The sequence below is a fragment of the Urocitellus parryii genome, chromosome 3, assembly GCF_045843805.1.
Source record: "Urocitellus parryii isolate mUroPar1 chromosome 3, mUroPar1.hap1, whole genome shotgun sequence".
Classification (NCBI taxonomy): Eukaryota; Metazoa; Chordata; class Mammalia; order Rodentia; family Sciuridae; genus Urocitellus; species Urocitellus parryii.
In genome coordinates, this window is record NC_135533.1 from 213925408 (window position 1) to 213942947 (window position 17540).

A 17540-nucleotide genomic window follows, 5' to 3' on the forward strand; every position below is an offset into this window, starting at 1 on the left:
TGTCTCCTGGGACATGCCACCTTTAACAATCTAGAGATTTTAGATATCATTTCAGATACACAATGCTATTAAAAAATAAGTATTTGTAATTTTCTTTATCCTCCTAATTTTCATGTTTATTTATTTATGTATTTATTTCTTTAAATTGGCAGACAAAATTGTACATATATTATGCACATATGGTGCTTAGAAATATGTTATATGAGGCTTCTCTTTTTTGTGTTAATCTGACACTTGTCAATATGGTTCTTTAAAAAAATCTCTGTTTCATTGAATTTTCTCATTTTTCTAGTCTGTTTCATTTATTTCTACTCTGATCTTTATTATTTCCTTGATTCTAATAAATTGAGACTCAGTTTATTCTTATTTCTGTGCATCCTTACTGTACATTAATTTGTTTGCTTGATATATTTTCACTTTTCATGTAAGTGATTATTTCTTATTCATAAAAAAGATGATCTTTGGAATAGCTGTTTCTTGTCACTATCAAACTTGAGAACTTAAGTTGTGTACCAGGGTGACATTATCCTGAAACAGCTTGCTTACTTTGACCAATGAGTTTAATTAACACACTCACATATTTTTGTATTACTTTTTAAAATCCTACTCCACCTACTCCATTCAGCATTTCCTGAAGGCCAGTCTGGTGGAGATGAACTCCCCACAGCTTGTTTTGGAAAATCTTTACCTCGCCTTCATTTATGAGAAAAACAGCTTTGCTAGAGAGCAGTCACGATGGGCAGTTTTTGTATTTCAGCATACTGAGTGCATCCTCCCACTCTGACTTGGCTTGTAAGATTTATGTGGAGAAGTGTGCTGTGAGGCCTACTGCATATACCTGGAAAAACTTGGGGGTTTTGGGGATAAAGGAACTAAATAGGCACTTCACAGAAGAAGAAATATGAATGGTCAAAAAATATATAAAAGAATGTTCAACATCTCCAGAAACTGGAGAACACAAATTAAAAACTACAATGAGATTCCATCTCACTCCAGCCAGAATGGCAATTATTAAGAATACAAGTTACAATAAATGTTGGTGAGTTGTGGGGGGAAAAGGTTCACTTATGCTGGTGGGAGTCCAAAATCGGTGTAACCACTCTGGAAAGCAGTATGGAGATTCCTGAGAAGACCTGGAATGGAACCACCATTTGACCCAGTTGTCCACTCCTCAGCTTATACCCAAAGGACATAAAATCAGCATACTAGAGTGACACATCTACATCAATGTTTATAGCAGTTAATTCACAATGTCCAAGGCTATGGAATCAAACTAGGTGCCCTTGAATGGGTCAAGAAAATGTGGTATGATACACATGGAATGCTACTTAGTAATAAAGAAGAATGAAATTATGGCATTAGCAGGTAAATCAATGGAATTGTGGAATGTCATGCTAAGTGAAATAAGCCAGTCCCTCAAAATTAAAGGTTGAATATTCTCTCTGATATGTGGATGCTAACTCATAACAATGGAGGGTAAGCAGGGATAGAATAGAAGTTTGTTGTATTAGACAAAGGGGAATGAAGGGAAGGGAGAAGGGTTGGGAATAGGAAAGACATTAGAATAAATGGGTCATAATTTTCCTATGCTCATAATTGAATTCACAACCAGTTTAACTCCACAGCATGTTCAACCACAAGAATGTGATGAAAATGGTGATGGGTTGCACCCCATGTATAAATAATACGTATAATATGGGAAAATACACCCTATGGTCATGTATATATAAAAACAACAAATTTTTTAAAAAGAAAAAAACACTTGAAAAAGTTCAACAAACTTGGAACTCTGAGGACAATGTACAAGGAAGAAAGATAAATACATATATTTAAAAATAACAAGTTGCAGGAGCTTGGTGAATAAAGGAAATTAACCACATCCTTTCAGGGGGAAAAGAACCAGGTTACATAAATTCACAGCAATAGCTTAAGGTTCGGCAGAGTCAACTTAGTTCTGAGGTCAGTGATCCAAGAAGGACCAAAGACTGCTCTGCTGAGGAGTCTCCTCAAGGCCCCTTTGACATCGTTGTTCCTCAGGCTGTAGATGAAGGGGTTCAGCATGGGGGTGACCACAGTGTACATCATTGAGGCAATCATGGTTCTTGAGGAAGACTGGGTCCCAGCAGAACTGAGATAAACCCCAAAAGCTGTTCCAAAGAACAAGGAGACCACACAGAGGTGAGACCCACAGGTAGAAAATGCTTTATACTTGCCCACAGAGGAGGACATCTTCATTAAGGAGGAGACAATCTGAGAGTAGGAGAAGAGGATCCCAGTGACAGGAACGACACCCAGCAGGGCAGCCACCACATACAGAAAGATGTTATTGATGATGGTATCCGAGCCGGCCACCTTGAGTAGCTGAGCCAGTTCACAGAAGAAATGTGGGATTTCAGTGCCTACGGAGAAGGTCAGTTGATTCAGCAGTAGAACATGAATCAGGGAGACCCAGAACATGATGAGCCAAGACATCAGAACGAGGCAGACACAGAGTCGGGGGTTCATGATGACTGTGTAATGCAGGGGATGACAGATGGCCACAAAGCGGTCAAAGGCCATTATAGTCAGTAGGAAATTATCCACTCCACCATAAATAATAAAAAAATATGCTTGTGCAAGGCACTCTAGGTAGGAGATGTCTTTGCTATGTGCTTGAATGTTCACCAGCATCTTAGGGACTGTGGTGGAGATGAAGCAGATGTCAGCCAAGGACAGGTTGGAGAGGAAAAAGTACATGGGGGTGTGGAGGTGGGAGTCAGAGCTGACAGCCAGGATGATGAGCAGGTTCCCAAGCACTGTGACCAAGTACAGGCACAGGAACAGGACAAAGAGGAAAGGCTGCAGGTCTGGATCCTCTGAGAGGCCCAGGAGGAGGAAGTGGGATAGGACTGTGTGGTTCTCTGCTTCCATGTACCTGGTGTATGTTCTGGGGAAGGAGGTAAAAGAACAATTAAGGAACAGGCAAGTAAATCCTAGAGTGAGTTGTTATTTACACACTTGGATCAGCATGGCTCATCCTGTGTTGATACCTGTCTAGGAGAACAAGGGCTCAGCCAAGTGCCAGCCCGTATCTAACTTCAAGTGTATAATCCTTCAGGTTTTCTTTAAATCACCCACAACATCTCCTTTATCATCAACTTCCTAATTTTAATTCTCCTTTTAAAATCTATCCCTGAGATCTAATATTTTCATGATATAATCCATGTGCAAGATGTGAAGACATTTCACAGTTTCTTGTTAATTTCCAGACTCTCTCAGTCTAAAGCTCTTTAATAGTGATTAAATATAAATTTTTAATTTAAACAACCTTCATTCTGTGATGTGAGATTTCACAGTGTCATGAGAGTTTTCTCAGTCCCCATTTTTGTTGTTGTTGCTGTAAATGTGATGATGCTATCACCTGATTTGTGAAGTTGAAATGCTTTTGCTTTCTTAGTAGGAGTCTCAGAAAATAACTCTCATTACTATTATTCAAAATGTGTCCTTAATGACATTTTTAAATAAAATTTCCAATGTACATAATAGACCTGTGATTCAAAAATGGGATGCTTGAGCCAAATTTCATGGAGTAGAATTTGCTCCACCAACATATGCTCCACCAACATACCATCTTTTAAGTTTGAGAAAGTTCTTCAAACTCGCTTAACTAAAGCACCTCTCCCCTACAGCAGACCATGTAGTATTCACAATAGGGTAGGATCCAGGAGTGAAAATAAGTGAGCTGATAGAATTTTTCTACTATGGTTTCTGTAACTTATATGGGTATTACACAAATGTGAGCTTGTGTTGTTAACATTTTGATAAATTTGTTGTTCATGACTAGCATTTCACAATATCCCTCCTAAACTATTAAGAGAAGAATTATTATCAGTAATATCGACAGGTCTGTTACCTCTTCTAAGTGCCACAGAGCACTTCTACCCCAAGGAGTTCCCTATGGAGACTTCTTTCAGAGAACTTCTGTCCAGTGAATTTTTCCAGGAAGATGAAACACATGGGGATTCTATAGCAAATAACTAAAAAAATAAAGGTGTAAAACGGAGCCACCATTAACATTAAACACAAGTCACCTGTCCATGTGGTTGAGTGAGGATGTACTGTGTTAAAATCATTATAGTTAGTAGCCAAAATATAAGTTCAATCTAAAGAATTCAAAACTACATAAATCACTCATCCTATAAGAAGTGAAAGAATTTAAGTTTCAGAAATAAGTGTTTAGATTCTGTTATAGGAAAAGTCAGTATTTTGAATGCCTTGGCCATGAACCTAAATTCAAGACAGGCAAAAAAAAAAATCACTGAACACTGATTTAGTGTGTGGAGGTGGGTAGGAGATTTCACCCTGAAATAGAAATGCTTGAGAGAGGAAGGTTGGGTTATTGTTAATCAGGAGGAGGAAGGGAGGAAGGAACAGCCCAGGCTGAGAGAGCAGAATGTGCATTGCCCATCAGATGGTGAGCTTGGTACAGAGGGTGATGGAGATCAGGGGACGAGGATCAGGAGGGACGGGGTATATGAGCTCACTATGATGTTTCCTTAGCACCCTCTCCTATTGGCAAATTCATGTTCATTTGTGGGTCTGAAATTGTGACAGTTTTGTCTCATCATGAACTTAACAAGGTGTCTGTAACATTAGGGATGCTGAAGACCAAAATTTCTACTACGATACAAAAGATAAGTGTTCCAGTGTATCATGCCTGACTATGGGAACAATATGTAGAAGTGAAGTTGAAGGATACGCATTTATGTCTGTTTTAAAAGAACAATACAGGATTAATAAATAATACCAATTCCAGGAATGGAGCCAATTTAAGATAAATACATTTGCTTACATATTTTATCACAAAACTAGGCCAATAAAATAAAAATAATAAGCACAATATAGTAAAAGCATTTGAGGATATTTAACAGGCATTCCTGTGGAGATGCTCATGGATCCACACAATCCACTATGAATGTTGACATTTGCTCACCCAACCAAGAAGCACTGTTTAGATTACACCCAACAAGAGGCGCTACATTGTAACAATACAGCCCCAGTAACTGAAAACAAACCTTTGCTAGACATGGTACCCTGAGCAACTTAGCAAGGCCTGTCTCAAAAGAAAAAAAAATAGGGAGTGCTGGGAATGTAGTTCAGTGGTCTAGCACTTGCCTAGCAAGCATGAGGCCCTAGATTCATCTCCAGGACTAGAAAAATAGATACACACTACAGTATTTGATTTGAACTCATAAACTTGCCAGGACAATCTCCTCCAATTTCAACCATCTGATATTTTCCTGAACTTTTAAAAGAAATGATAATGCCATAAAAGTATATTGGACTGAGTGTGAACATCAGAAGCAATTATATTAGTAGAAGATATATTGTGTACTGTAAGGTGAATTGATAACTACAAATATTAAGTCAAATATGAAGGTAAAATATTAAGGTAAAAATAGAGAATATAATGGAAAAAATCCAATCAAATATAGAACAAAAAAGACAATTCCTTGTATGTAATAGATCTTTGGTGGTAGATAACAAATACTTAGGTGTGGGAAATCTGAAGCCTATAAATTAGAAAGAGTGGAGAAGAGTTGCAGACTCTCAGGAAACCACAATTTGGGAGAGAAGCTCTAGATTTCAAAGACAGAAGGAAGCAAAGCAATAGAGGTGGAAGAGACAGGTTCCAACAGACACTACGGTGCCTTCAAAGTGCAGCTGCTTCAGCCTCACGGCTCAAGAACTGTGGAACATTCCCTTTCCCATTATCCCAGAGGTAAACCCAACACCCATGTCCTCTCCTGTTGTCCTCTTACTGCAAAACACCAACTGTGTCTGAAGGCTGTCACTGAACTTCCTCTTCCCCCTGACCTGTCCACAGGAAGCCAGCTTAGGTTTTCAGGAGGGCTGAGAACAGAGAAGGATGAGGGAGGGGCGCCAGGAGTGTGTTGTTAAATTTTCTGCAGCCTCCAAGCTTGAATTCTCAAAGCTCCTAATTAAATAAATAAATTCACTGTCTTTCTATTGTCCAAACAATTCAACCCCCTTGGGATACAAAGAAGCAGAGCAGAAAAATTTCAGCCAACTTTGCATCTGTGGCAGAAGTGGCAGGGGAAAATGGATTTTTTCCTTAAAAAATATATTTCTTTTTTTTTCCTTTGGTTTAATTTAAAAGTTTAAGGTGTCTGCCAATGGAAGGTTAATTTCTATAAGGAACCTGTCCCAGGAATCATCTCCTGTGATATGCCTCATTTTAACAATCTGGATATTTTAGACCTCATTTCAGATTCATAATGCTATTTCAAAAAATAGTATTTGTAATTCTTTAACCTCTTTATTTTCCATGTGTATTTAATTATGTATTTATTTCTTTAAACTAGGAGACAAAATTGTACATATATTATGTAAATATGGTGCTTAGAAATATTTTATATGAGTCTTCTCATCTTCTTTGTTGTTAATCTGATAATTTGTCAATACTTTTTTTCAAAAATGACCTCTATTTCATTGATTTTTCTCTTGTTTTTCTATTCTGTTTCATTTATTTTTATTCTGAACTTTATTATTGCCTTCATTCTGTTAATTTGGGACTCAGTTTATTCTTATTTCTGAACATCCATAGTGTGCAACATTAGGTGGTTTACTTGACATCTTTTCATTTTAGATGTGATTATTCCTATAAAATCATTTAAAAAGATGATCATTGGAACAGCTTTTTCTTCTCACTGTCCAACTTGAGATGTTAGTTGTGCACCAGAGTGACATTATCCTGGAACTGCTTGCTTACTATGACCAATGAGTTTAATTAACACACTCTCATGTTTTTCTATTACTCTTTTAAATCCTATTCCATCAGCTTGAAGGGCTCATTCAGCATTTCCTGAAGGACAGCCTGGTAGAGATGAACTCCCCACAGCTTGTTTGGAAAAGTCTTTATCTCTCTTCATTTATGAAAAAACAGCTTTGCCAGGGAACCGTCATGGTGGGCAGTTTTTTATTTCAGCATACTGGGTGTATCCTCCCACTCTGCCCTGACTTGTAATATTTGTGCTGTGAGGCCTACTGCAGATACCTGAAAAAAAATTTTTTCTTCTTTTCCTTGTTGTTTCATTATCCTTTCTTTTTATTTGATCATTTATGGTTTCATTACAATATATCATGGGATTGTCTTATGTAGATTGAACCTGATTGGAGAATATGGACCTACTTTTCTTATATATTTATGTTTTTCGGGGTATGAATTGATTTCACCACTATATTGTTATTTTATTTTATTTTATGCTATTATATCTTTAAATACGATTTCTTTTTTTGGTGAGGGGAAGTTTGCCATGGGTTGAACTCATGTGCACTCGAACATTAATCCACATCTCCAGCCCTATTTTGTATTTTATTTAGAGACAGGGGCTCACTGAGTTGCTTAGCACCTCACTTTTGCTGAAGCTCACTTTGAATGTGATCTTCCTGTCTCAGCCTCCAGAGCTGCTGGGATTATAGGTGTGCACCACAGTACCTGGCTTTAAATACAATTTTTTTTATGATTATATTTTTTTCCATATTGAACTGCAATGACTTGAATATTTGTTCTTTTGAAACTCTCTCAAAAATCCTTTAAGATTTCCTTTTTTCCATTTTAGCATCTTCCACCCTGTCTCCAATGACTTTTCCTACCTCCCAGATCATGAGTCTCTCATCAGCGATATCAATTCTGCAATTCATACTTTTATTCCATTTTCCATGATACTGCATTTTTAGCTCTAGCACTACTTCTTTTCGAGATATATAGATACATATATTTTAAACTCCAGGACAACTTCTTCTTAGGTACATGCACCTTAATATTGTTTTCGTCTTTTGCTGAATGATTCTTCCATTTTATTAAATTTGCTGAGCCTCCTTAAGACAGTCATTTATATTTTTGCTGGGAAGTATATGAACTGTAATCTCTCCACAGTTGTTCCCAGCACTGTTTTTTCTCCCTTGTTTTGTCATGGTTCCCTGATTGTCAAGGATCTTCAAGGTCACATGTCAACGCAAATATATTTGAAGAACTGTGTAATTATACTCTACATAGACTAGCTTTGTTTGGGAAGGACTTTCAGAGTGTTATGGCGAGACTTCAATAAATCACCAAGTCAGTCTTAAAGCAGGAGGTGGAATCATCTTTATTCACCAGCTGGCGGGACAACGGCAGCCTGCAAGTCTGCAATCTTTGACCCACTCCAGGGGTTAGAGGATGCCTTTCATAACATAAGTAAAGCATGTCAGTACATTAATCATAAGTGACTATTGTTGTAATTCAAAACCATAAACAAAAATCATGAGATTTAAAATCATAAGCAGAAGGGGAAATGGGCCAAAATGACCCTAGTTTAGTACACATTAAAGAATGGTTACTAACATCTAGAAAAATGTTAGCATTCTATGCGATTAGGATACATTGCACAAATACAGTGTGTAAGAATAGAAAGATCAACTTTGTCATTTTGTGTTGCCAATATACTAGGCTAAGGAACTGTTGAGGGGTACAGAGGCAGGGTTTCCCCATGGAAGAAGCATTTCTTATATGACATGGAGTCTCAGGGTAAAATGGAGTCTGTTTGGTCATTGCCCATAATGCCTGGCCCGTAACAAGAGTAAGCCAGTTCAGAGAGTCTGAGCAGATGATATATAGTCCCTAAGTCTGGGACCATGATGGCTAAGTCAACATTGGGGTACTCTTAGCTTGGTACAACTGCTGGCAACAGGAGTCAGGTAGGAATTCCATGGCCCTTGAGGTGGCAGCGGTACTGGGGCATGCGTGAAGTTTCATAGCCAGTGAGGCTGGCATGGTTCTGGGGAAGGCCCTGTACCCACAGCCCCTGGGGCTTGTTTGTCACGGAGGTTTGTCAGGAGCCCAAAGCCAATGGAGTTATCTGGCATAGATGTGAAGTGTAGATCAAGTCTGCCTTTCAAGGTAACAGATTCATGACTGGGGCTAGGGTATATAAGGGGATGCAGTCTGTGGGCACCATCTTGTAGTCGGGGGGTGTGGCTCATTTCTGTTTAACATTATAGGGCTAGTGTGAGGGCCCACAGTACTGTGTTTATTTCCATCTGTTTTCCCAAGGTGAATGATGGCTCCTGCACTCATTGTGTCCTGAACTGCCAAGATTTATTGGATGTGGGTTAGATGAAACGTCTTTCACTTGTTATCAGCTATTACTAATATAATGATACAACCAGGTACTGTGATCTTACCTGTTTATTTAACTTTTTCCAGGTATTTTCCTGTGCAAATGGTTATTAAAAACATGAAATTTGTTCAAACTCTCCACACAGATGTTTATTCCAAGTCCATTTGCTCATGAATATTCAAGCACCTAGGCCCTGTTCTTAGAGTCTGCTTCCTAGAGAACATGAGTAGCCAAAGTGCAGAGTCCCGTGGGAGCTTGTTCTTCATGCATGGCCTCAAGAATTAGAAAGGACTTTCCTTAAGAAGGAGCTCTGAACTGAAAAATGAAAGAGAACAAGCAGGGCTCCATCAACCTCAATCACCACTTCCTGTCGTGTATCACTATAGACCTAATTGCTTTCCTTGCAGTGCTATTTACAGACAGAACAGCTCAGTAGCACGTTCCACTGCCAAGTGGATAAAATTAATGGTGCAAGTCACAGGTGCAGTTAGTGAACTTTCCAAGAATAAACTCAACACAAAGAAAGGAAGTCGAAGATTTAGCTTACACAATATATAGTTCAGAAAAGAATCAGTAGTTTAAATATAATGGGTAAAGTAATAATTCTTTTGGAAGAGAACTAAAGAATTTCTAATTAACCTTTGTTTTTGAATGACACCAAACCAATGAGCAAAAAATCACAGACAGTTATATGACTCTTCAACAAATCAAACACTTTTCCACATCATCACATTATAGAGAACCCAGAAAAAAAAATTAACAAATTCATGAACCAAATACTGGCCAGGGGATTTGTGACTATGTTATCAAGAACACCTGATGTGGGAAAGTCTCTCTTCAGTCAATGATGCCAGGAAAGCTGGACACGCACATGCAGAAGAATGAACTGAAACCTGTTTGCCACATAATGCACATAAAAATAGGTAAGAATGGATTGAGCATGTCAGTATAAATCCTGAAATTATAAGAGGGAGACAGGAGAAAGTGCGATGATATAGGTTTGGGCAAACACAGGAACCAAAAGTAAATAAGAAAATAAAAAGATTGTTTCAAGCTTGATGGCTTCTACACAGTGAAAGAGAAAACCTACAATAAGCAAAGAGACAACTGGAAAACTGAGGAATATATTTAGACACCATACATTGGATAAGATGGCAACATCCAAAATATTTGGACCTCTTTCAATCCAACAGTAAGAATACAAATAACATGACAACAAGTAAACAAAAGACCTGAACAGTCATTTCTCAAAAAGAATAGACAAATATTCAACAAGTCTATGTAAAAGAAATGTTCGATAGCTGGAATTTGGTGGTGCATGCCTGTGTTCCCAGTGACTAGGGAGGAGGAGACAGTTTACCAAGTCCAGGTCAATGTACCCTAACTCCAAGGTCAGTGATCCCTCAAGGACTAGAGGCTGCTCTACCAAGGAGTCTCCCCAGGGCCCCCTTCACATCCTTGTTCCTCAGGCTGTAGATGAAGGGGTTCAGCATGGGGGTGACCACAGTGTACATTACAGAAGCCATAGAACTTCCCTGGGAAGCCTGGGACACCGCAGAACTGAGGTAAACCCCAAGCACCGTTCCATAGAACAAGGAGACCACACAGAGGTGGGACCCACAGGTGGAGAAGGCTTTATACTTGCTAGCAATGGAGGACATCCTCAATAAGGAAGAGACAATCTGAAAGTAAGAGAAGAGGATCCCTGTCATAGGAATCATACCCAGGAGGGCAGTCAGAATATACATAACAATATTATTGATCAGGGTATCAGAGCTGGCTACATTGAGAATCTGAGCCAGTTCACAGAAGAAATGTGGGATTTTAGTGCCAGTGGAGAAGGTCAGTCGCGTCATTAGTAGAATATCAATCAGGGACACCAAGAACATGATGAGCCAAGACATCAGAACCAGCAGTCCACAGAACCGGGGGTTCATGATGACTGTGTAGTTCAGAGGGTGGCAGATGGCCACGAAGCGGTCATATGCCATCACAGTCAGTAGAAAATTATCCATTCCAAGAAAAATAATTAAAAAATACACCTGAGTGAGGCACTCTATGTAGGAGATACCTTTGCTATGTGCCTGGATATTCACCAGCATCTTTGGGACCGTGGTGGAGGTGAAACAGATGTCCACAAAGGACAGGTTGGAGAGGAAGAAGTACATGGGGGTGTGAAGGTGGGAGTCAGAGCTGACAGCCAGGATGATGAGCAGGTTCCCAAGCACTGTGACCAGGTACATGGACAGGAACAGTCCAAAGAGAAAGGGCTGTAGGTCTGGATCTTCTGAGAGTCCCAGGAGGAGGAATTGGGATGCGGCTGAATCATTCTGTGCATCCATCTACCTGTTACGATTTCTAGGAAGGGAAGAAAAGCAGCATTCAATGACCAGCAAAAGGTACTTCACTTAGTCATCACTTCAGAATACCTCGACTGGATGCAGCTTCTTCATCCTGTAGTGATTGCTGCCAAGGAGTGCCATTTACTCAGCCAAATGACATCCACTTCTCTTAAAGAGCTCAATCATGTGAACTTTCTTTAAATTAGCAAATCTCTCTCTGTGTTCTATAATCAACTCACTTTTAAATCAGTTCTTTGAACTGATTCTTACTTTTAAATCTATAAATATGATCTAATAGTTCCTTGATGTGACCTGTCCATAGAATTGAAGATATTTCACATTTTCCTTGACAGTGTCCCTATTACTTTATGCTGCAGCTGCATAATAGTGATTAATATGGATTTTTGTTCCCAACAACCTTTATTCTTTCACTGAACATGTCATACTGATATGATAGCTGTTTTTCAATGACATTCTTTTTGCTAAATATACAGTCATTGGTCTTATCTGTAAAGTTAAAAATGTCTGTGTGTGTTGTAAGATTATTAGTAAATGATAATTATTATTAATTTTATTAGTATTTTACAAATATTCACTTATGATATTTCAGATATATATCTCTCCTAGTGGACAGTAAAGATCTCTGATGTTAAAATAGGGTTACTGAGTCAGTAAAATGGACAGGAGAATGTGATACTCAGTTCCTGTAGTAGAGTTCACTCCAACAACACACCTTGAAAGATTATTTGAACTCTCTAGCCCCAGTACATTGCATCCACAGCAGAGGTAGTAAATGTTTACTACCTGAACATTTAAAGAATTAAAGAATAACATTTTATATGAGATGATGCAATTTTTCTATGGAGCTTCTTATGACATATTGTGAGCATTTCAAAATGAGAACTTGTGTTCTTAACATATCGGTAAATCTATCTTGCATGGGAATAACTTAGCACATATGCCTCTTAATCTCTGTGAGCCATCATAAATGGAATCCTGATCACGTATAATAGAAGAGTTTGTTTACCCCCTTGTCTGCCATACAACACTTCTAATTAATGAAGATCTCTACAGTTCCTTCATTCAGAGAATTCCTGCTGAGGGAGTAGTTCTAAAAGCAAAAAGTATGTGGATCACACACAGAAAAGGGGAAACATCAGACCACCATTAGGGTCAAGCAGAAGGTCTTCTGACTGCATGTGCTCCTATAGCCATACACTTCAGTGGGGCTGTCTGATATTAAAATCAGCAGTCAATGGCCAAAATGCACAATTGATAGATGTGAATAAAATATTCGAATCATGAATCCATTCATTCCTTAAAGGGGAATTCATGAGTTAAAAAATAAAAAGTAAGCTGGGTGCAGTGGCTCACACCTGTAATCCCAGTAGCTCGGGAGGCTGAGGCAGGAGGATTTTGAGTTTAAAGCCAACCTCAGCAAAAGCAAAGCCTTAAGCAACTAGTAAGAACCTGTCTCCAAATAAAATACAAAACAGGGCTGGGGAGTGCCTCAGTGTTCAAGTACCCCCGAGTTAAATTGCAGAAAAAAAAATAAAAATAAAAAGTAAAAATAGTTAAGTTTATTTTAAAATATTTATTTTACATTGTCAATAAGTATGCATTCCTAGTGAATACCCAAAAACAGCAAATAAGAGAAAAATCCCTGAGAAACAATTTAGTCTGTAAAGTTTGATAGGAGACTATTCTGAAACAGAAATGTTAGATCTGAGAAAGGAAGGTTGGGTCATTGTTCACCAGTAATGAAGGAAGGAGCCTTCTAGGCTCAGTGAGCAGAACATGCAGTGGCCCTATCAGACAGTGGAGCTTGGTATAGAAGAGAATTGAGAGGGCAGTGTGACAGAGAGCAGGGGTGGAGGTCCATGGATTAGAGCGTGTGAGGCCCACGGTGGAGCCTCTGTCACCTTCCGTTATGTTCCAATGACACTGGTAAATACAAGTACATTTGTGAGTCTAAGGTTACAAAGAGTTTTCTTCTTGTTTGCCTTTTTGTGAGAATTCCATGGAGTGTGTCACCTTGAAAGTGCTGAAGAAATTCAATGTTGGATGTATAATAAATATGATGCCACATCTAGTATAACAGAGAGGAAATCTTCCAACTGGTCATATGCTTGAGTATTGGCACAGAATTTAAAAATTAAATTAAATAACAAGCATTCATGATTATTTTAAAGGAATAATGCAGTACTAGCCAGCAATAGCAATTCTGGGAATGAAAGCCAGATTAATTGTGTTTAAAAATTTCATCAAAAACTAGATCAGTGAAGCAATATCATAACAACAACCTCAGCTTCTGTAATGTACTTGAGAATATTTATAAGCCTTACTGTGTGTAGCAAGCAAGGCTGTGATCGATGATATAGAGTGACTGTTTTCAAGCCATATAAAACATTACAATGTTTGTGCTAAATTTATGAACATTCCAAGGCAATATACTCCACATTCAACCATTTGCACTTTTCAAAGGGTTGGAAAATGAGAAGAGGGAATTGGACTGAATGTTAAACATCAGAAATAATCACATTAAAAGTAGATAGACTATGGACCCTAAAGTTAAACAATAATGACAAAAAAATTGAATTAATAGTAGCTACTGATTAGTAACACAGCAAGGTAAGATGGGAGAAAACAAGAGAAAATTCAACCAAGTGTGAAACAAAATAAACAATACTTTGTGCATAATAGGTCTTCAGAGAACTGAACATGAAGGTACATGCCTATAATCCCAGTGACCCTGGAGTATGAGGCAGGAGAATCACAAGTTCAAAGCCAGCGTAAGCAACATAACAAGGTGCTTAGCAACTTAGTGGGACCCTGCCTGAAAATTTTTAAAATTTAAAATTTAAAAAGAGCTGGAAATATGGCTCAGTAATTAAGCACCTCAGTTGCAATCCCCCCCCTCTCTTCCCCCCTATATAGATGTGTGTGTGTGTGTGTGTGTGTGTGTGTGTGTGTGTGTGTATGAGGCCTACAGTGGAGAACAATTTGCTAAATGATGAGCTTTGAGGATTCATGCCTTGAATTATATATATATATATATATATATATATATATATATATATATATAGAGAGAGAGAGAGAGAGAGAGAGAGAGAGAGAGAGAGAAAGAGAGTATGAATAGTTAATAAATAAGTAATTGGATGCAGAAAATCTGGCAGTAGCATACAATTCGTCAGAAAGATTGTAAAAGAATTAGACTGTCTACGATATCACTCTTTCCGGAGAAAGGTTCTAAATTCCAAAGAGTGAGAGGATAAACAGAGGATAGGAGGAGGCAGGTCTCAATGGAAACAAAAGTGCACTCACAGATCAGGGACTTCACCTTCTCAGCCCAAAGAAATGTGGAGCGTTCCTGTTCTCAGTGTCGGAGGGAGAGCCCAGTACCACATTCTCTCCCCTTTTCCTTCCTCCTCCATCCGCCTCACTGGGACACACCTACTGTCTCCAGTGGCTGCCACTGAAGCTTTGTCTTCTCCACAACCTTTTTTTCCCAGAAAGCCCTCTTAATTATTCATGGAGACCGAGATTACGCAGTATAGCAGTGAGGCGCCAGAGAGGCTTGTTTTAAAGTTCCTAGTCTCAAGGCATGAATCCTCAAAGCTCATCATTTAGCAAATTGTTCTTGTGTCTTTTCACTCTCCAAACTAGTCAACTCCCCTGGGATACAAAGGAGAAAGAACAGTGGAGATTTTTCATCAGCTTTGCATTTCTGGAGAAAGTGGCAGGGAAAAATGGGTGTATATCTTCTAAGAAAAAAATCTTTTTTCTTGGTTTGATTTCACAGTCATAAGGAACAGTTCATTCCTGTAAAGAACAGGTTTCAGGAGCCATCTCCTCTAATGTGCCTTCTTTGAATGATCTTTGGAGATTTTAGAAATTATTTCGAATTTATGATGTTATAGACAAATGAAGTTCTTTCTTTTGTATTTTTCCTCTTTTATTTTTATGTTCAGGTGCTTACCTATTTTTCATTTTCATGTGTTTGCCTATTTATTTAATTATTTAAACTGACAGGTAATATTATAAATATTTATTATGTACAATATGATAGCTAGAAATATTTTCCATTGTAGTGGGGCAAGGTGGTACATGCCTGTAATCCCAACAACTCTAGAGGCTGAGGCAGGTGTTTCGAAGCCAGCCTCAGCAAATTAGCAAGGCCCTATGACACTTAGTGAGACCCTGCCTCAAAAATAAAATAATATAAAAACAGGGCTGGGGATGTATCTTAGTGTTTAAGCACCCATAGGTTCAATCCATGGTACTGAAAAAAAATAAAAAATGCTCAGCATCACTGATCATTAGCATAACACGTATAAATCTGCTAGGAGACATCACCTCACATGTATTAAAATGACTATTATCAAAAGCACAAAAGTTACTGTTTTGGGCGAGGATATTGATAAAAGGGACCATTAAATTCTGTTGTCTGAAATGTAAATCAGTATAGTAATTATGGAAGAAAGTGTGCAAGGATTTAGAAAAATTAAAATAGTACTACTATCATATCCAGAAATACCATTACTGCATGTTTATCCAGAGGACACGAAATCAGTGTGTCAAAATAAATGTATATTCCCATTATCATGGCAGCATTATTCACAACAGTCAAGTGTTTACTATCAGATGAACAGATTGAAAATGTGGCTCATTATATACACAAAAGGGAACAGTAGTCAGGCTAAGAAACAGGTGATCCTAGCCAGACATGGTGGCACACCCCTGTAATTGCAGTGCCTTGGGTGTCTGAGGCAGGAGGATCCCAGGTTCAAGGCCACCTCAATAACTTAGCGAGACCCTGTTTTAAAATAAAATGAAAAGAAAAGGCTGGGAATGTGGTTCCATGATTAAGTACCTCTGCATTCAATCCCCAGGAAAGGAAGGAAGGAAGGAAGGAAGGAAGGAAGGAAGGAAGGAAAGAAAAAGAAAGAAAGAAAGAAAGAAAGAAAGAAAGAAAGAAAGAAAGAAAGAAAGAAAGAAAGAAAGAAAGAAAGAAAGAAAAAAGAAAGAAAAAAGAAAGAAAAAAGAAAGAAAGAAAGAAAGAAAGAAAGAAAGAAAGAAATCTTAGCATTTGCTGCTACATAGATGAACCTCTGTGACATTATGTCAAGTGGAATAAACCAGGCTTATGATGACAAATATCAAGGACCAATGAGCTAACTTGCTCACTTATATGTAAGTCTGAAGACGTAGAATTTGTAGACAGAGTAGAACGGTGACTATCAGAGGTGAGGGGTTGAAGGTTAGGTACATGTTGGTCAAGGGCACAAAATTCCAGTCAGAATGAAGAATGCCAAGAGATCACTTGTACATCACAATGAGTACAAGTAATCAATAACAATGAACTGCATACTTGAGAAAAAAGAAAGAATAACATACAGCTTGAAAATTATTTGCAAACACGTATGCAAGAAGCGTCAAGTAGCCAGACAAAGCAATCAATTTTTAGCACAAGAAAAGTACAATGTGTACAATTTCTAAATGAGCAAACTTCCTAAGACAACAAGCACTCCAAAAGGTTCTCAATGACTCAGGAAAATGCACTCAGAAGCAAAATGAATACTTCACAACCAAGAGAATGCTGTACTTTTTATAAAATTGAAAATCGCAAGGATGTCAAGATAACAAAAACTTCACACTTTAGAATGCAAAATTTGCCAATTACAATGAAGAGTTTAGTGATTCCTCAAAAAGTTAAACATACAATTAACATATGATCCAGCTGTTCTACTCCTATCTATATTACCTAACTAATGACAACTAATAACTATAGCCATGCATTGAATAACAATGAGAATAGTTTCTGAGTAATGAATCACAAGGCAATCCTGTCACTGTGCAAACACCATAGCGTGCACCATGTTAACTACCATGGCTGTGACATCACTAGGCAATCCAATGTTATGACCATAATCATAGACAGTCTATCCCTGTGACATGTGACTGCACTCACACATGAACAATGATATTTAAAAACATTTGTGTTTCAGCATAAGAAAGTCTCTTTATTTTTGAGGTC

General features: G+C 38.1%; 2 protein-coding genes across 2 annotated transcripts; both read right to left on the minus strand.

The window, feature by feature from the left end:
- Positions 1-1914: 1914 nt before the first annotated feature.
- Positions 1915-2910, minus strand: LOC144253579 (olfactory receptor 7D4-like). Its single transcript, XM_077795810.1, has one exon. The coding sequence runs from the start codon at positions 2908-2910 to the stop codon at positions 1915-1917; it is 996 nt and encodes a 331-aa protein (XP_077651936.1).
- A 7654-nt stretch (positions 2911-10564) lies between these two features.
- LOC113176734 (olfactory receptor 7D4-like) lies at positions 10565-11503 on the minus strand. Its single transcript, XM_026381262.2, has one exon. It carries the CDS (start codon positions 11501-11503, stop codon positions 10565-10567), a length of 939 nt encoding a protein of 312 aa, XP_026237047.2.
- Positions 11504-17540: the final 6037 nt, after the last annotated feature.